Source organism: Antedon bifida, chromosome 10 (assembly GCF_963402885.1).
Source record: "Antedon bifida chromosome 10, ecAntBifi1.1, whole genome shotgun sequence".
NCBI classification, from domain to species: Eukaryota; Metazoa; Echinodermata; class Crinoidea; order Comatulida; family Antedonidae; genus Antedon; species Antedon bifida.
Window position 1 is genome coordinate 11,739,324 of NC_136235.1, and position 18,776 is coordinate 11,758,099.

Below are 18,776 nucleotides of genomic sequence, written 5' to 3' on the forward strand. Positions count from 1 at the left end.
CTTTAACAGCGTTTTACTTCGTAGACTGTGCAATCAGAAATGATTATATATTTTTAACATCTTCTGACAATGGTAGTTTCGGATTCTCAGTGAAGAGTGGAAGTTTACTCTTTATTTGTATTCTTATAAATATGCCTGTACAATACAATACAGTTTAATCACTTGTGTAACAGTGGCACACGTTAGACAATACCTAACGGTGCATCCAAAGCAAAATTTAAAAAAAAAGCAAAATAACATGACGAATAAAAGATCTAGTCTCACTCAATAAGTAGCTCAAGTACTATACTTACATAATAATAAAGTTGGTATAAATTAAAAGCAATTAATATACAGTTAAAAAACAAAAGAAGAAAAAAAAAACAAAAAAAAATAAAAATAAAAAACAATTTAAACATTATTTGCAGGGTTATTTAAAATTTCAGCTTGTTTTTTCCAAGAATCTTTTAAATATATCTTACAAAACTTGTCAAAAATTGAACCAAGTGTGGCATTCTCAGAAAATAAATCATCAAGTAAATAGTGAAGTTTTAGGTCAGCGGAACATAAATATGTCCCAGTACTCTTGTACATTGTTTTCATTTAAAGAAGTTTTAATTTCATCAAACACCTTATACCTAATATTATTTAATTCAGGACATTCTAAAAGGAAATGTTTAATATATCTTCCTCTGATCAAGATACAAAATACCCAATAGCTTAAACCAGGAACATAAACCAGCGTACATGCCTATTAGTTATTTGCATATTACTGTGTATAGACAATAGGGTAATATTTCGAATAATATACAATGCACTGTATTTACAACCGTATCTTAGAAATCTATTATTCATTTCACGTGTTTAAATTAAAATAAAAGTAATTCAAATGGATAAATAGTTTGTGTTTATCTTTTAAGTTTTTAGCACTTCTTGGATTTTAAGATAGTCTTGTCAACATTGTTGCTCACTTCGAGTACACGTAAATCTGAACTGAGAATAAAGAATAGTTATAGGTATTATAGGACTGTAAACATCTCTAGGATGCATCCATTGCTGAGCCATTAAGGACATTTTTCATAATACACAATAACCAAAACATTAGAGTAGTTAATTCTAATTGATTAATATAATAGATAATATAATGTAGTAATAACATTACATACCTTGGGATTAAATGAAATCTTGTGGTAATGGTCTGGTCTGTAGCCGTCCAACGAAGACACATCATTACCAGGTGATACGAGATTCACCAAAGACAAAGTATCATCTAAGGAACTGCATGTGTTACAGCGAGGTCCATAGATGTAATTCTTTTTAAAATGATCAGAATTAAATGCACTGTTGATTATCTCCTGAGTAAAAGTTATTATTGTTTGCAAGACGTGTATAACCTGTGATTGATCATCATTATGTATGGCGAGTTTTATGAGGTTTCTCTGACACGGTTTAGAGTTTCCAGAAATGGTATCGGTCATAATCATAAATAAACATGATTGACTTGCTCTAATTCTAGCAGCATTATAATATACCTTATCCCACGTAAATTCTTCACAGCATTTAGCAACAAGCCGCAGAAATATGAATTCTGTTAAAATATGTTTAAAGTCAAAATAAAATATAGTTTGTGACTTATCCTCGTTGTTCCAGATTGTGGAGGTACACGCAATCTTAGGCAATCGACATCCAAGAAAATAGCTACCGGTTGGTTCCACCTCATTGGAAACATTAAGGGGAAACAGCAAATGTGTGCCAACTAAAAAAGAAATAACGTAAGGATACATTGCCCAAATTCCTTGAAGTTGACAGATATGTTGCAGTAATCGACTATCAACAATACCTTCCTCTTTTAGTTTCTGCCAGGAATCTGCTACTTCTCGATTTCTTTTGTGAGGTTCTGGAATGTTCACCAAGAACTTAAGAAAGTCTACCAATAGTTGAGGATCACAGATTACGTACTTACGAAGTAACTCATCATGATCCTTGTAAATAACTTCTCCAAATCGGTCGAAGGAAGTTAACAATTGACGCAACTCATTAGATGTCCATGTGGATATTTCACTTTCTGAAATTTCTTTTAAGCTAACAATTAGACTTTTTCTTTTACGATGCTCATACAACGTTTTATTAAATAAGAGATTCTTGATTAAGAACCTCTTTTGAAAAAATGGTAGCTTATTAATCTCACTAAAGATAACTTTACGTAATACATTCCGTTCTTTGTCAATGTCCAGTGTATTTTCAAGAAAAAAGAATAACTCTCCCGAAGGATGAAATACAAGTAGTTTTGAAAATCGGTTGTAAAGATGATCAGTAGCTAGTCTTATAAATGCTTCAAGGTCTGTCTTGTCCTTAATATCATCTCTTCTAGTTCCAACAAGCAAGACTACAACATTTTTTATTTCTGCATGCATGGCTACAGATTGGAGCCAATATCCGAGTCGTTTAACTTCTTTTTCTGGACTTAGAACAGCTTCAACTGCATTGAACACTATCAAATATACGCCTTGCTTAGGCATAAACAGATGGTGTGTGTTATAATACATTTCTTGTCCGGCAAAGTCCCATAAACTAAGCCTAGCATCCAAGAAAGATTCATTACGAATGACTGCTTGTATTGACTTGCAAACATGCGTTATTGGAATAGACGTTGTGTGTTTAACTTTCATGTATGTAAACCATTCGTAAAGAAGAAATGCAAAAATCGGTGAAACAATAGCAAGTATATTAATCAACAGAGATACAAAGGTGTTTACCGTATTTTCAAATTGAAAATACATAAGCTGCCAATCGCAGAAAAATGCAATAAATAACCCGGCAATAAATCCAACAGATTTTTTAAATATATAATTTTGAGGTATATATCCATAAGTACGACAGTATCGTCCGACGATAACACCATTACCCGTGCAAAAAACAGTTACTACAATACAAGAAGAAGTAAGTATATTTTGGAAATAGTGTTTTCCAATAAAAAACAGCAGATTGAGAAGCGTCACAACCATCATCAATAGAAGAATACGGTTATTTCGACTTAATGTGTATAGCGTGGAATGAGCATTTCTGTGCATTATAGTAGCAAATAATATTAAAATTGAATTTTCAAAATATGATCTACTATAAATGGTGACTTTGTCAGCAACGTTTGCAATAGTAAACAGTTCCTGTCTAGGATGCACCATTATACTGAATGCTATACAGATACCAGTTCTTCCTCCGGCTCCCATAAGTGTGCCAGTTAATAAACCAATCACCCCATATGCACACACTGTCATTGTGGCATGTACGGTGTCTGTCCAATCTACCTCAGCTTTATGTATTGTATTATCTTCATTTATATTAATGGCACTATCTACGAGTACCAATACAATCACATATGCAGAACCAAACCGATATGCACTGTGGGCATCCACAACCGACATCCAACATATTATGGATGCCCATGCAACAAGCCCAAACCCAAATGTAAATCCACCAAAAAGGAAGGTGATCATAACGGGAATATTACTAAACATTTGGTAAGCTATGTCTTTGACTCTCTGTCCAACTAGTGGTTTTTCATTCGGCTTCCTACGGGTAGATGATCTTGTTCTTGTGTCATTGGGTTTGGACACATGTGATACCGCCCACCAAGCAGCAGAGCATTCGTAGTCTTCTAAAGGTGTATTAGTTACAGCACACCATTTATTGTTAACATAATCGACTTTAGCTTTGACGGAGTCAGTTTCGATTCCTATTGTACTCGGCTCATTCTGTCTGAATTCCTTTCCTTGTAAACGCCTACAAGTTGAAGTTTTGCCCGCAGCATGATCTCCTAGGATAAGAATTTTGGTTCTATTAAACGGAACACTTCCGCTTTGTTGCGCAGTTTTATATGCTTCCTTCATTTCAATATCATCTGCTAAAACGCGCTTATTAAAACTAAGTCCATATCCGTCGAAGCCAGTTAGATATTGCTTTGCCCTTTTATCCATTGTAATTATTCTGTATACAGTTTGTCCTTTGCTTCAGTAAATGGGCACAGTGGCATACGTTTCTTATTTGAATACTGAAATAAAAGTTTATTAAACAAAATGTTGTTTTCTATGTTCATTGGGCTACTGATAATAATTTAATACTGGTACCCCACAGCAAAATAAAACAATTACTCTTAATTACGACGGTATAGGGATATTGGGTTCGTTTGGCATGGAAATGTGCTGGGCCCTGATAATAGCCCACGGGACTCCTCATCGTCACGAGCACAGTAATCCCACAATATGGCAATTCTTAGGTGAACTCTCTCTCAGTACAGCCAACCCGAGGACGTGAGTTTCTTGTATATTTTAGGACTTACCACCATGACCACGCGTAGTACTCGGAAATAGGCCTACCATTTTGCTGACCCGGAAATTTGCTAGAATGCTAATGATTAATATCTGATATCAATAATAATTTGAACAGCGATAGTACCAGTAATGTGGCAGATCTAATATTGTTTTACCCAAAAATGCCTATTATAAGAACTAAATAAACTAATTAAATTTGGTAAGTCACGGTTTAGGAGGTGTAAATAGGCCTGCAACACTTACCTGTCACACCAACTTTTACATCAACCTAAAACATTTTAAAGTTTAGTCTGCAAGTTGGAATTCCACCAGCAAAACTTACTCCCTTTAGAGCAATGTACCGTAGCAGCACACATTATAATTCTTCACCGTCTGTGACTTTTACATTGTTACGGAGGCAAAATGATATTACTAACATCGATATGGAAAAGCCATTATCGACACTTACAGTTAGTGAACGTACCCCTATTCTAATTTATTAGGGACAAGCTAGTGGTTTTCCGCTACCGTTACCGCTAGTATAAATTGGCCTTAAATATTAAATGCCATACTGTGATATACATACGTTTACTGTATTTTCAGATGGCCAACAGACACGTTTCCAATCGCAAAATTATGCTATAATAAGCCTGCTATAAAAACTGATTTTTTTAATATATCATTTTGAGGCAAACATCGAGTAGCTCCGAAATTTTGCTCGACTGATTAGCTGTGAAAAAACCTGTTATTGCAACACAAGAAATGGTGAAAACAATTGAAATATAGTGTTTTCCAAAAACACAGCATAATTGAGATAAATCAATAAGAAAAAGATACATTTCCTTCGAATGAATGTATACAAGTGAACGTTTCTGTAGTGATAATAGCAAATATATAAATTGACAATTCAAAATATCTACAATTATTAATAATTTGTCAGTAATATTTACAATTGTAAACATCTATTTTTGGGGATGCACCATTTTGCATGAGCTTCACTGTTAATTCATTTACACATGTGGTACTATGTATATCATTCCAAAAACAGTATTATGTGCTGAACTAAATCGACAAATTCTTCTAAGCTCTTTATTGTGCTGATCATAAAACCGCAACGATAATTGCTATAAGTGTTGTTACAGTATTGCGGTAGACTATTAACACAAATACATTGTTTTCCTGGTTTTCACAATTCTTTCTTTCTAATATTATGGTATGATAGCTACATTTTATCTAACAAGAGGGGTCACTAACTGATTGTTACTCTGTGCGCTAGAAAATAGATGAATGAATAGATGAATAGATTTTCAAATGCATTCATTTATCCAAATACCATTGATGTTACTTTGTCTGATTTTATAAATAGTAATAATACAGTACGCGATGTATGTAATGGTAAAACAGATTCGATTTGATGCTATTAAATGCTGGGATCTGATTGGATTGAAGATGAACTTTTCATTGTCATTTCTCACATTCTTGGTGTTACGACAATTAATGCTTGTTTAAAATATACAACACAGAAAATAGAAACCATTAAGAAAACAACAATTTATATTAAAAAAAGTATGTTATTCAGTGTAAAATAGACCATTTAACGCCAATGAAAAATCTTTATTTTGTTTTGTGTTTTACGTCATATAATCATCAATATCCAAAGAAATAAATGTCATAAATATAAAGTAGTCAAGTAATATAATTATTACAGAGTTTTATGTTTAACATAGAGGGCAGCTTTGCTATTTTAAAAGCTTTTGTTAGAATCCGCGATATGTTGTGGATTTTTTTTGTTATGCGTGAATAGCGCCACCACCAAACCAACCGAACGCTGAGCTGTACAAAAAAGCTTCAAAAAGTTCTTTTCTGCACGGACCCCGTTGTCACATATGAACCAATCAAACGTGCTGTCTTGATCTAATTTTGCGTTTGGTTTATTTTGATGAATAAACAATCGAAACAGGGAAAACAAATTATAGAGTTTTGAGAAATATTAGTAGGGAAAATTATAATTTTTAAAATACTCCATGACAAATTCCCTTTACTGTCCGTACATCAATTAAGAATACACTTTATAATGAAAAGAGGAATTTGATAAATATTTTTTGATTATGATTTTATATTTAATAGACCTAGTAAAAGAATAACTCACAAAACGTGAACAAAAAGTGTACTGTAATAAAATCATCAATTCCAATATTTTCATATTATTGGGTTCCAATTAAGGGGATAGTTTTTAATCTTAAAGCGTATATCTTCTTTGTTCTTTGCTGATAATCACAATTTCTGGTCAATTCTACTACAGGTAAAGCTGAACTGAAAAGAAATAAAAATTCTTTGTAGTATCTAATATTTAATAACGATCGACGATAAATCGATAACATATTTCTTTACATAAAACAAAATAAATTAGAAAGTTTTCATTCTAGAACTATAAGATAAACATGTATGCTGTCTTTGATAATATGCATTAAAATCAAATCATGATCAATAGAAGAACAATAAAATGAATCGTGGATCGTTATCGTACTAGTATAAATGGGTCTTTAAGTATATTTTTAATTAACCATTGAACATTAAAACAAAATAACTATAACGTTTCTTAATACCGGTCGCCTGGCATTTAATACAGTAGACAATTTAAGTTGCTCGTATTTGAAATAATTATTTTAGTCAATCTAGTGAATAATAGCGTACCTTAGGATTAAGTGAAATCTTGTGGTAATGGTCTGGTCTGTAGCCGTCCGACGAAGACACGTCATAACCAGGTGATACGAGATTTACCAAAGACAAAGTATCATCTAAGGAACTACATGTGTTACACCGAGGTCCATAGATGTAATTTTCTCGAAAGTGGTCTGGATCAAAAGCAATATTGACTATCTCTTCAGTAATATTAATTATTGTTTGTAGTACGTGCATAGTCTGTGATTGGTCATCGTTATGTATGGCAAGTTTTATCAGGTTTCTCTGACAGTACGGTTCAATCTTTCCAGAAATGGTATCGGTCATAATCATAAATAGACATGACTTACTAGCTCTAATTCTTGCTGCATTGTAATAAACCTTATCCCATGTAAATTCTTCACAGCATTTAGCGACGATACGCAGAAATAAAATTTCTGTTAAAATTTCTCTAAAGTCAAAATAGAATACGGTCTGTGACTCATCTTCGTTGTTCCAGATTGTGGAAGTACACACAATCTTAGGCAATCGACATCCAAGAAAATAGCTACCTGTTGGTTCCACCTCATTGGAAACATTAAGGGGAAACAACAAATGTGTGCCAACTAAAAAAGAAATGACGTAAGGATACATTGCCCAAATTCCTTGAAGTTGACAGATATGTTGCAGTAATCGACTATCGACGATTCCTTCCTCTTTTAGTTTCTGCCAGCAATCGGCTACTTCTCGATTTCTCTTGTGAGGTTCTGGAATGTTCACCAAGAACTTAAGAAAGTCTACCAATAGTTGAGGATCACAGATTACGTACTTACGAAGTAACTCATCGTGATCCTTGTAAATAATCTCTCCAGATCTGTCGAAAAAAATCAAAAGTTGACGCAACTCATTTGTTGTCCATATGGACTTTTCATTTTCTGACATTTCTTCTAAGCTAACAATCAAACTTTGCTTTTGACGAAGCTTGGAAAGCGTTTGATTAAACAGCAGATGTTTGATAGAGAACTTTTGTTGAAAAAAATCTAACTTTCTAATCTCACTATAGATTACTTCACGTAATACATTCCGTTCTTTGTCAATGTTCAATGCATTTTCAAGAAAAAAGAATAACTTTCCCGAAGGATGAAATGCAAGTAGTTTGGTGAATCGTTTGTAAAGATGAATAGTAGCTAGTGTTAGAAATGTTTCAAGGGCGTTATTGTCCTTAATATCATCTCTTCTGGTTCCTACAAGTAGGACTACAACATTTTTTATTTCTGCATGCATGGCTACAGATTGGAGCCAATACTCGAGACGTTTAATTTGTTTTCCTGGATTTAGAACAGCTTCAACTGCATTGAACACTATCAAATATACGCCTTGTTTAGGCATAAACAGATTGTGTGTGTTATAATACATTTCTTGTCCGGCAAAGTCCCATAAACTAAGCCTAGCATCCAAGAACGATTCATTACGAATGACTGCTTTTAGTGACTGTCTAACATGTGTTATTGGAATAGACGATGTATGTTTAACTTTCATGTATGCAAACCATTCGTAGATAATAAATGAAATAATAGGTAAAATAATAAAAAGTAAATTAATCAAATACAGAGATATTGATACTGTATTTTCAGATTGAAAACACACAAGTTGCCAATCGCAAAAATATGCTATAAATAACCCGGCTATAAGGCCAACTGATTTTTTGAATATATAATTCTGAGGTATATATCCATAAGCAACAAAGTTTCGACCGACTATAATACCATTAGCTGTACAAAAAACAGTTACTGCAACACAGGAAGAAACGAATATACTTGTAAAATATTGTCTTCCAATAAAAAAGAGCAAATTGAGAAACATCACAATAATCGCCAATAACATGATACAGTTTTTTCGACTCAAGGCATACAACCTGAAGTGAACATTTCTGTTGATTATAATAGTGGTAATAGCAAATATGTAAATTGACAATTTAAAATATGCTCTACTATATATAACAAGTAACGTTTTAGTAACGTTTGTAATAGTAAACATTTGCTGTCTAGGATGCACCATTATACTGAATGCTATACAGATACCAGTTCTTCCTCCGGCTCCCATAAGTGCGCCAGTTATTAATCCAATCACTCCATATGCACACACTGTCATCGTGTCGTGTATGGTGTCTGTCCAATATATCCCATGTGCTTCACTATTGGCTTCATTCAGGCCTGTGTTCATGGCGCTATCAACGAGCACCATTGCAATCGTATATGCTGACCCAAATCGATACGCACTATGAACATCAAAAATATACATCAAGCATAGTATACATATCCACGAAATAAATCCAAATCCAAATGTAAATCCACCAACAAGGAAGGTGACCATTATAGGAAAATTGTGAATAACTTGGTAAGTAATGTCGTCGACTGTCTGTCTTATTAAACATTTTGTTTTTTCATTCGGTTTCGTAATAGTAGATGACCTCGATTCATTGTTACTTCGTTTGGACACATGTGATACCGCCCACCAAGCAGCAGAACATTCGTAGTCTTCTAAAGGTGTATTAGTTACAGCACACCATTTATTGTTAACATAATCGACTTTAGCTTTGACGGAGTCAGTTTCGATTCCTATTGTACTCGGCTCATTCTGTCTGAATTCCTTTCCTTGTAAACGCCTACAAGTTGAAGTTTTGCCCGCAGCATGATCTCCTAGGATAAGAATTTTGGTTCTATTAAACGGAACACTTCCGCTTTGTTGCGCAGTTTTATATGCTTCCTCCATCTCACTATCGTCTGATAAAACACGTTTATTAAAGCTGCGGTCAAACGAGTAAAAGCCGCGTAGATATTTGCTTACATTTTTATTCATTTTGCAAATATTCAACTAACACTATAGGAAGTGTTGTTGAGCTTAATGTCTACTAGGAACACGAAACCTTCATTCATGACCCATATTGCTTTAGTTTTGTACAAGCATGCTTGTTTTTTCAATGCTGAAAAATCAAAATGTTTCACTATTTCAATAAACGGAAACAATAGAAAACAATAACATTCACAGAAGATAATAGGCTTATACCCACACATTCTGGTTTCGATTTCTATCTTTTATTTCTTCTATTTTCTCTGTGTGATGCAATTCATAATGTAATATTCTAAACAGTGGGTTAAGCAACGCGTCATGGCTGGAAGATGGGTGGGAAGAATTCGAGGAAGATATCCCACCTACCCCATAGTTGTAATAGGGCTATATTGACTACATTGTGCCTCACTACTATGCGTCATAATGGAAGAAATAGGCTATTTAATTTACTTTATGATTTTAATGAGAAACAAATAAGTTAAGTATTTGCTTTTAATGAGCAAATACTTATTATAACCAGATCACATCCTTCTAATTAAATAGGACTACTTACATTTAAAGTATGGAATAATTCACCGACAAACTTGAATTACGGTTTGCGAGTTAAAATTCCGCCAGCCAAATTTACCAATACAGTATGCCGGGGTGTATAGTGTTTTAAAACCTCATTACATTTCTCCACTATCTATAATATTGTATATTGTGTTAAGACAATAGCTTATCACTAGCACACAGGAACTGATTACTGCATGGGAAATGTTTGATGAAAAATGTTCGGTACTAATACCAGGGAACTTTCTATTTGCAACGACACGGGACAAGTCATGTGGTAATGTATATGGTGCGCATGCGGGAAGTGCTTCCTTGCTATTCCTCGTGACACAATGTTGGTGTTTTCTAGGTATGACCAACGACACAATATATACATATCGAAAGCTCTGTATTGTGCTGATCATATACGGCAACGCGGACATTGTTTTCCTGGTTTTGTACAATCAATTGTTTCTTTCTAAATAGTATGCTACATTTTATTTAACAACTAGAGAGGTCAGTAACTGATTGTTCTCGGACAGACTTTCGTAAAGTTTTAGTTTGAGACAAGAACTTATTGTGCGCTAGGACAATTCTTTCGTTTATCCATTGATTTTACTTTTATAAATACAATATGCGCTGTATGAATGGTATAACAAATTCGATGTGATGCTATTAAATGATGGGAACTCAGACTGTTTGGATTGAAGATTAACTTTTTTACAGTTGTGAAACAGTGTTATTTTTCACTTTCTTGGTGTTAGGACTATGAATGCTTGTTTAAAATTGACAACAAACAAAATAGAAAACATATAACAACAATATTATAAAGAAAACAAACGTTTAATAAGTATATTAATTGGTTATTCAGTGTAAAAATATACCATTTAACGCCACTGTCAAATCTTGATTTTGTTTTTACGTTATATAATTATCAATATCACATCCAAAAGAAATAAATGTTATATAAAGTCAAGTAAATTGATTAGAGTTGTGCCAGTTAATTTCATTGTTCAGAGTTTTATGTTTAACATAGAGGGCAGCATTGTAATAATACATAGAGGGCAGCATTGCAATAATATCACTCTGTGTCTGAGGTTGTTGTGTTGCTGCTGAGATCAATTCCATCTTCATCGAGACTCTCGTCTTCGTTTGAAATAGGTGAGCGAGACGTCGATGCGAATGGCCAGGTCTATAAAGAAACAAACAATTCAAATGACTGAACTGAAGAATAACAACCGCAGTTTTATACAAATAATGAATGTTTATGAGTTGAATAGTGAGAATATTTTATAAAGTCCGAATGAAATTACTATTATTATCTCTATTCAACGAATTCAAGACATCATTTGTATACTGTGAATTATATCAAAAACAAAATAATGATGAGCTAATTTGTCTTGTATCGCTGTTTCCATGACTAAATCAAAATCATACAAACGATTTAATGTGCTTTTCTGCAAAAACGTAATGTTAGTTCCGATATCGATTTCCATCATTTTGAATGTTGTTATTTAAAAAAATACAGAGTAAAGACGCTTCTGAGATTTTTTTAAAACATTTTTTTGCGTACAAGACAAGTTAGTTAAGTTGTCAACTGCGATCATGTAAATTTCCTGTAAAGGACGAAATCAAAGTGTATCTGTATCTGAATTGGTGGTGTCGAAATACTTTTTTTTCTCTTTTGTGGGGGCAACCCACTTTTATTGCAATGATAAACAATTATGGTGATGGTTACAGTATATATGTCTATCTATCTATTTATCAATGAATATTTATGTGATATTATACAGACAGAGGTTTAAAGCTTATATAAAATATTTTGATATTGTGTTGAAATCTAGATAAAACAAACATGTATACAGAGAAAATTTATATTACAGAGCTAAAACGATAAAAAGATTGATATTCAGTATTAAAAAGAGATTCGATATAATATAAATATATATGATAAAATGGTATATTGCATTATAAGATTATGTTTTGTTTGAATACTTTGATAAAATTGTATAGTTTTACATTTTGAACATAATATTGCTTTTATTATTGTAGATTAAATACGGTAAGTACCACTGTGTCTACATTTTTCGCTACAGAAAAGGCCCGTATGCAAAAACTATGTCGTTACAACATTATAAATGCCATGTTTTATTTAACATGCTCTGACGTGCAATATTTCAAATAATAGGCTTGTTTAATTCAATAGAATTAACTTCACAACTAGCAAGAACTGATATTGATAGTTTTTATTATAAATAGTTGAGATGAGAAGTCAAGTGACCCGGATTTAGAGCGGCATAATCTTGCAAATTATTTACGGTGAATTTGTTAATTGTTCGCCACCGGCTAAGCCATTAACCAATAATAAACAAGAAAGTTGGTGACTCTAGTCAAAGGTTTAACGTGTACCGATGAGTACTGTGGATAAAAAAAGTACAATGGAAGGTCCTGATTCTACTTAAACCAGGGTAGAGTGAAATTACATTTTCCCTGCTTAAACGTATTTTTCACGAATGTTTATCCGGTCGTCGGACCGGAATCCGGTCGCTAGGAGAACGCATAGCTTTTAACAGACAATCTTGGCATAAATCAGGGTGCCGGAGAAATTCAGAGCAGTGTTTATACACAACAGTGAGATTGATTTTATTTAACCATGATTCAAAATGCTTTAAACTGTTGATATTGCAGCTTGGTTGTATCCGGTACAACATATATCCATTTTGCTAATTTTAAAAAAGGAAATTATTCGTTGTAATGTCAATATTATCGGATGACACTTACAATGACCTTTGATCTGTTTTTCTCCCTACTTTTTTGTTAGCATGAAAAGAAGTCGTTAAAATTATAGACATCGCGTAATGGACGTTTATGTAACAGTCGTAAACGGGGCTTTGAACACGTTAATAACTGTGAGTAACACTACTCTCAAATGTAGGCCACACAGAAGTTTGGTTACAGATAACTCTGAATTGTGAAATCACCAGAAAATCTTACCATATCCTTTATAAAAACGAAAAAAAATTACACCCAAATTATTATTTAGGCCTGTTACAATTAGCGACTTACGGTATAGATTTGTATTACAAACTACCAAGAATAAAACACGTTGTCTTGATTGTATAATACGGTTTAATAAATCAATATTTGATTTTTTGGTTTGATTGATATTATATTTTAATAGAAATGACATTTTATTTTGTATTAATCATTGTCTATAATGTTTTAAACAAGTTTTTAAAACAGACAATCTCACAAAAAGATTATCAAAACTTTACCTTGGTTAACTAAGAGTAAGACACACAAAGTAGTTACGTACAGCGCGCGCACATAATTAACTTAATGACGTATTCCAAATACTGAGCCGATGGACGCTTGTGATTGTTCACATTACGTCTTTGCGCTGCGTTGTAAGTTTTACATTGTATCTTCTAGTGTAAGTTACGCGGCAGTCTACACGAAGACTATCTTTTTATGAAGCCCGTCTAAATAAACAGCCGTCGACGGTCATGTTTGATTCGGTTGTAAATTCTGAAATTAGTATCGAAAGCGGTGCATGCACTCCTGTGTACAGCCTATTCTTAACCGAGTTTATTTTACTTCTTTCAAATTATCTCCTAAGAAAAACATAACAAATTGAAGGTTCATGTTGTTTATGTATCATAGAATGATTTCGTACTAATTTCAATGTGAATTTTGTTCAACTTCATTTATATATTTTTACTGTATAGAAGATTGCAATAACATTTCTTTATCTTATATTATCTAAAGAAAGAAACAACATTTTAAAATATAGAATAAGAACATTTTTTTGCTGAATAAATGAGATGAAAAGAAGTTAAAAGAAGATAAAAAAAAAACGCGGACGATGGAAATAAACAAACAATGGACACCACACAATGACACCGATAACGATACCGATAACGATATCGATAGGCCTACAGCGTATCTGAATCAGGAACGATGCCTAATCATTACATAACATACGTGCACAATTGTTACATTTTAAACAATACTGTACTTAAAAAGATTCCTTTAAAAAACGAGTAACCAAACAATGGATATGTACACGTATCGTACGATATAACAAATCAAATAGACTTACAAGATTTATCGGATGAGTTCCCATTGAATCCTGTTGGTCCTCGTCATCTAGCACACTTCGTAAATGTGCAATGTAACTAGATGCTAAGCGAAGTGTATCTAACTTCGAAAGTTTTGTATCGGCTGGTACCCAGGGCAAGGTGGTTTTTAACATAGAAAATGCCTGACTGAGCACTCGCATCCTTGCCCTCTCACGTGCGTTGGCTGCCATGCGCTGTACTGGTTTGATCGGAGGTCTGGGGCCCATACGTTTAGCACCTTTCTTCTGTTTAATTCCCGCATCTAAAACATTGTTGTTCTGTCGATCTCTATCAATATCATCGTAATTAGTCGACGATATTGAAGGCAAGTCGTGCGTTGGTTCCGTAGCTTGGGATGTCCGAGGTAGCATGTCCCTATAAAGCGATCTGTACTTTTAACAGCACAAGCAATTTCAACTTACTCAATTCGTGTTAATTTTATCCTTTCCTTTTAAAATGTATTTTATTGTGTATTTTTAGTTAGTTGTTGGTTTCCGTTACCCCGCTGCTGCCTATTCACATTCTCGAATATGTGATTTAACAAGTTTTGACGGCATCTTTCCTGAATATAACATAATAAAAATTACCTTCCACCTTAAAAATTCATCCAAGTATTCTAAAAAGCTTTTAAATGCATAATGTACTGTCTATAAAAACTTCCCTTTTTATTTTAAGCAGATGACAGGCTATCTGTCCCCCGTCGAATGCCAATAAAAAGATATTACGAATGACAGTTCTATCACGTCAAATCAACGAATACCAAGAACGATTTACTAAAGATGATTTACTAGGAACTACGCTGGTGTACGCTAACATTACACTTGATGAACTGAAGCCAAGTTAATTTGTCCGTGGTAAAAATCCTTGAATACTTTTTCTATGACTGTTGAACTTTTATTGATAAGGTCCACCATTTAGAGTATTGGAGGGTCATACATCTTCACATCTCAAATGCACTTCCAATTCCGAAGATGAATTGTTAGACCCACATCTTTGGTCTCAGTGCAGCATGCGTATCAACATATTTTTCGCGCATGCGCAATGGATGTGATTTACATTGTGACTCAAATCAAGACTTCTTTTGAAACTAAATCCATTACTAGTGTAGGACCATCGTATAAATATAGGTCATCAGTTTTGTATTGTTTTCACCTTAAACTGTAATGAGAATTTGCCAAGTGAAAGAAAATACTATATTCAGAATTTAGGTTAAATGGTCAAATTTAGTCAAATACTGTACCACGAAAATAGAAATAACAACTTATTGAAAGCGTTCAACTGGCCTATTTACGAGCGCACCAATGTTTTAATTCTGTATGGTTTTACTGATGAACTGTAAACAAAAACATGCATAAACATTCTTTTATGATAAATTATGCTCCTCAGAAACTGAGCGGAATACTTGGCAATAGAGAACAACAGAGGATGTGCTATTGTTATTTCGCCCTATTGAAGATAGGCCTAGAGATAACTCGAAATTTCAATGAGCAATAGTAACATCACCAATATATCGATTTTTCTGAAAAGCAATAGGTATGTTCTGTAACGTCCAAAATTAAGACGAAACGTTAAAAAATATGGACGATCTCAAGCAAACAAATATAATAAAAGCAAAGAAAAACAAAGTAGTATATACTTTAAAGCATTTCATTTTGCCAATTAAAAAAAGCAAGTACTATACTTGACAAAAATATTTTGCCAAGTAAAACGTTTAAATGATATGTACAGTCAATATACCTGGATTATAGTACGTTAGGAAGGTCAAGTAATGCATTTCAAACACTACTAAAACCAGAAATGAACAAGTTACATAAACAGTGTCTTAAATTCACGCCACTGGGCGGAAACATTGTCACTTTATGCCTCTGTATCAGTGAAGGAAAAGCAACTGTCATACAAATTGAAATCTAATTTGCGCTTTTAAACACACGTAAAGGGTGTATAAAAAGTAGGCTACTTTAGCCGATCAAGTTTCAAGCGGTCGAAAGGGAATCTATTAGGCGAATTATTGCTGTGAAATCATGCGAATGCTAATGATGAAGGTCTGAAAGTATCAACATATCTACACAAAAACAGTATAGATCAGCGAATAGATGCTAAAAATAAATCACAAAAATATAATGAAATAACAGTTTTGAACATGACCATGATTACAATTATAAGAATTATTAATAATAATTACTAAAATGGATGACGTGATGGCTACATTTTGAAATAGAGAGAAGATTACATTAATATACATAATTACAACAATCAATTAGTATGTGATATTTAACTGTCAACTAACTTTTTTCAAAACATTCAGTTTAATAATACTCGTTTCATTCGGTTATGATGTTGAAAGCAAATAGACCATGCTTTGTGAGGAGCCTTTGAGTGAAAGAAAGAATGGGAATGGGTATTTAATTGTTCGGAATATAAGTTAGGCCACGGAAGTTAGGCCACGGAAGTTAGGCCACGGAAGAGTAGGTTCAGTGAGATGGGCACCAATCGGGCTAACAGAAGTTAGAACCTGCAGAATTCGCAAGAATTCCTGCTGTAGAGACTATGTTTATACGTGAGTGAGTTAATTACAAAATTCCAGCACTCAATTACCGTACCTAATACACGGAATGAGTATTTCATTGACATCATTTAATATAAATTAATGAACTGATAATACATGCAGTCACACATTTGATTAACCAATAGCACATTAAATGTACCATCGCACTTGGTGGCATGTACTGTACACCAAGAATGTTACACATTTGTTATGTTGTTTAGCAGCATTAATTATACACGTTTACGCTGCGAAACTATTTAATTTGTAACGAACAGTGTTAATGATTATTAAAAGAAAGAAGAATTCAGTAATTAAGGTATTTAATAGAATTAGAAAAAAGTGAAAACCAGACACGTACCTAATTCTGAGCCTTCCTACTGTTTGTGCAGTATATCACATGTGTCTTAAAACATGTCATGTGGCTCTGTGAATACCCGTAACGTTAGTAGTACGGTATTCAAATATACCTAATCTACATATTACGCAGATGTGCTGCTATAATGGACTTGTTACGATACTACACAAAAAACGAAATGTTTTAATACAAAAGTTCGTGAATCTGGTTACTGGTTTCATTACTTTTCTGTACGAGAAGAAATATTCTTAATTTGTTGTTTTTTTTATTATAATTTATTCATTTTGTTAAATAAAATGTTAAAAGACGTAATCGACACTGTATTTAAGTAGGCCTAGATCTTTGTTGAATATACTGACCCTGATACGTGAAAAACAACGCATGGGAGAATTGATGATGGTATATGTTATCTAGATGGGTTCAAACTCGATACAGTGGTTTGACGTAACCGATATCCAGAAAAACAAATATTTATTTAAGTGCCACTTAAAATAAATTAGGACCTGTTCTGGATTTGGATAAATGCAACCGTTGAAAATAGCCAGATGTAACAGATACTGTACAATAAGAGAATAGATCAGATCAGCGGTAGCACCTTAGTGTGGGGGACAGCCAGAGAAGAGAGTGAGGGTGGGGGGGATGGTCTCCCATTCCCCGGTATATATTATTATTGACACTACATACAGCACCAATTCAGTTAGTACCGATATAATCGGCAGGCACATCGAAAATTAAGTATGTAGGCCTCGGGCAGACCTTACCAATGAGTATGTGACGTCAAAAAGTGCAAGATTATACCGTAATATAAGCAACTAAACATGTATAACTGTAATAACTATGAAATTGTGGTATATCACTCCTATCTTTCATTGAGTGGTACTTTTGGCTGCCTGTAGACAAATACAAACATGTTAAAAAGGTTATCTCCACACCCTTTAGCAACCGATGAACAGCATTACAAACTGGTGATTTTGTAACAATTTTAGACGTTTTGATGAATAGCTTCGAGTTGATTAATCAATTATTCTTCAAGATTGGTTTAAATTATTACAGTTGTCAGCACTTTGCTAAGTGGTCTATAAACAAATCAGAGATACAGTCACTAGTTTCGGTGCGAATGACCGATTCTATATAGTCAAAAGTACCTTGCTACTGTACGAAGCCAATATTATATCTCTACATACACAAACTCCCTTTTATTTCTTTGATTATATAGAATACAAGTATCATAATATGTTTGTTTTACCTTTACAAACACCAATGTAAATATACACATAAGGAGGTGTTTGAGTGATTATAGAAAGGGGCACATTGGGTATTCAGAATTTTATTTGATTTTACCTAAATTTATTATTGATAATTGCAATATATAATATTATTACACACTTCTTAGATTTCTTTTCAGACTGATATTCCAACTCATTATC

At 33.4% G+C, this 18,776-nt stretch overlaps 3 protein-coding genes across 3 annotated transcripts; all 3 read right to left on the bottom strand.

The window, feature by feature from the left end:
• Nucleotides 1–666: 666 nt before the first annotated feature.
• LOC144853465 (uncharacterized) lies at nt 667–3,953 on the bottom strand. The gene is made up of 2 exons (XM_078711162.1): nt 1,146–3,953; nt 667–972 (listed from the first exon to the last, which is right to left on the bottom strand). The coding sequence occupies exons 1-2, from the start codon at nt 3,951–3,953 to the stop codon at nt 934–936; spliced, it is 2,847 nt and encodes a 948-aa protein (XP_078567288.1). The 3' UTR covers nt 667–933.
• A 2,215-nt stretch (nt 3,954–6,168) lies between these two features.
• Nucleotides 6,169–9,778, bottom strand: LOC144853964 (uncharacterized). Its single transcript, XM_078711843.1, has 2 exons — nt 6,981–9,778; nt 6,169–6,599 (listed from the first exon to the last, which is right to left on the bottom strand). Exons 1-2 carry the CDS (start codon nt 9,717–9,719, stop codon nt 6,561–6,563), a joined length of 2,778 nt encoding a protein of 925 aa, XP_078567969.1. The 5' UTR covers nt 9,720–9,778; the 3' UTR covers nt 6,169–6,560.
• Nucleotides 9,779–11,152: 1,374 nt separating this feature from the next.
• On the bottom strand, nt 11,153–17,429 carry LOC144853965 (musculin-like). Its single transcript, XM_078711844.1, has 3 exons — nt 17,353–17,429; nt 14,431–15,607; nt 11,153–11,520 (listed from the first exon to the last, which is right to left on the bottom strand). Exons 2-3 carry the CDS (start codon nt 14,818–14,820, stop codon nt 11,410–11,412), a joined length of 501 nt encoding a protein of 166 aa, XP_078567970.1. The 5' UTR covers nt 14,821–15,607; nt 17,353–17,429; the 3' UTR covers nt 11,153–11,409.
• Between the last annotated feature and the right edge of the window lie 1,347 nt (nt 17,430–18,776).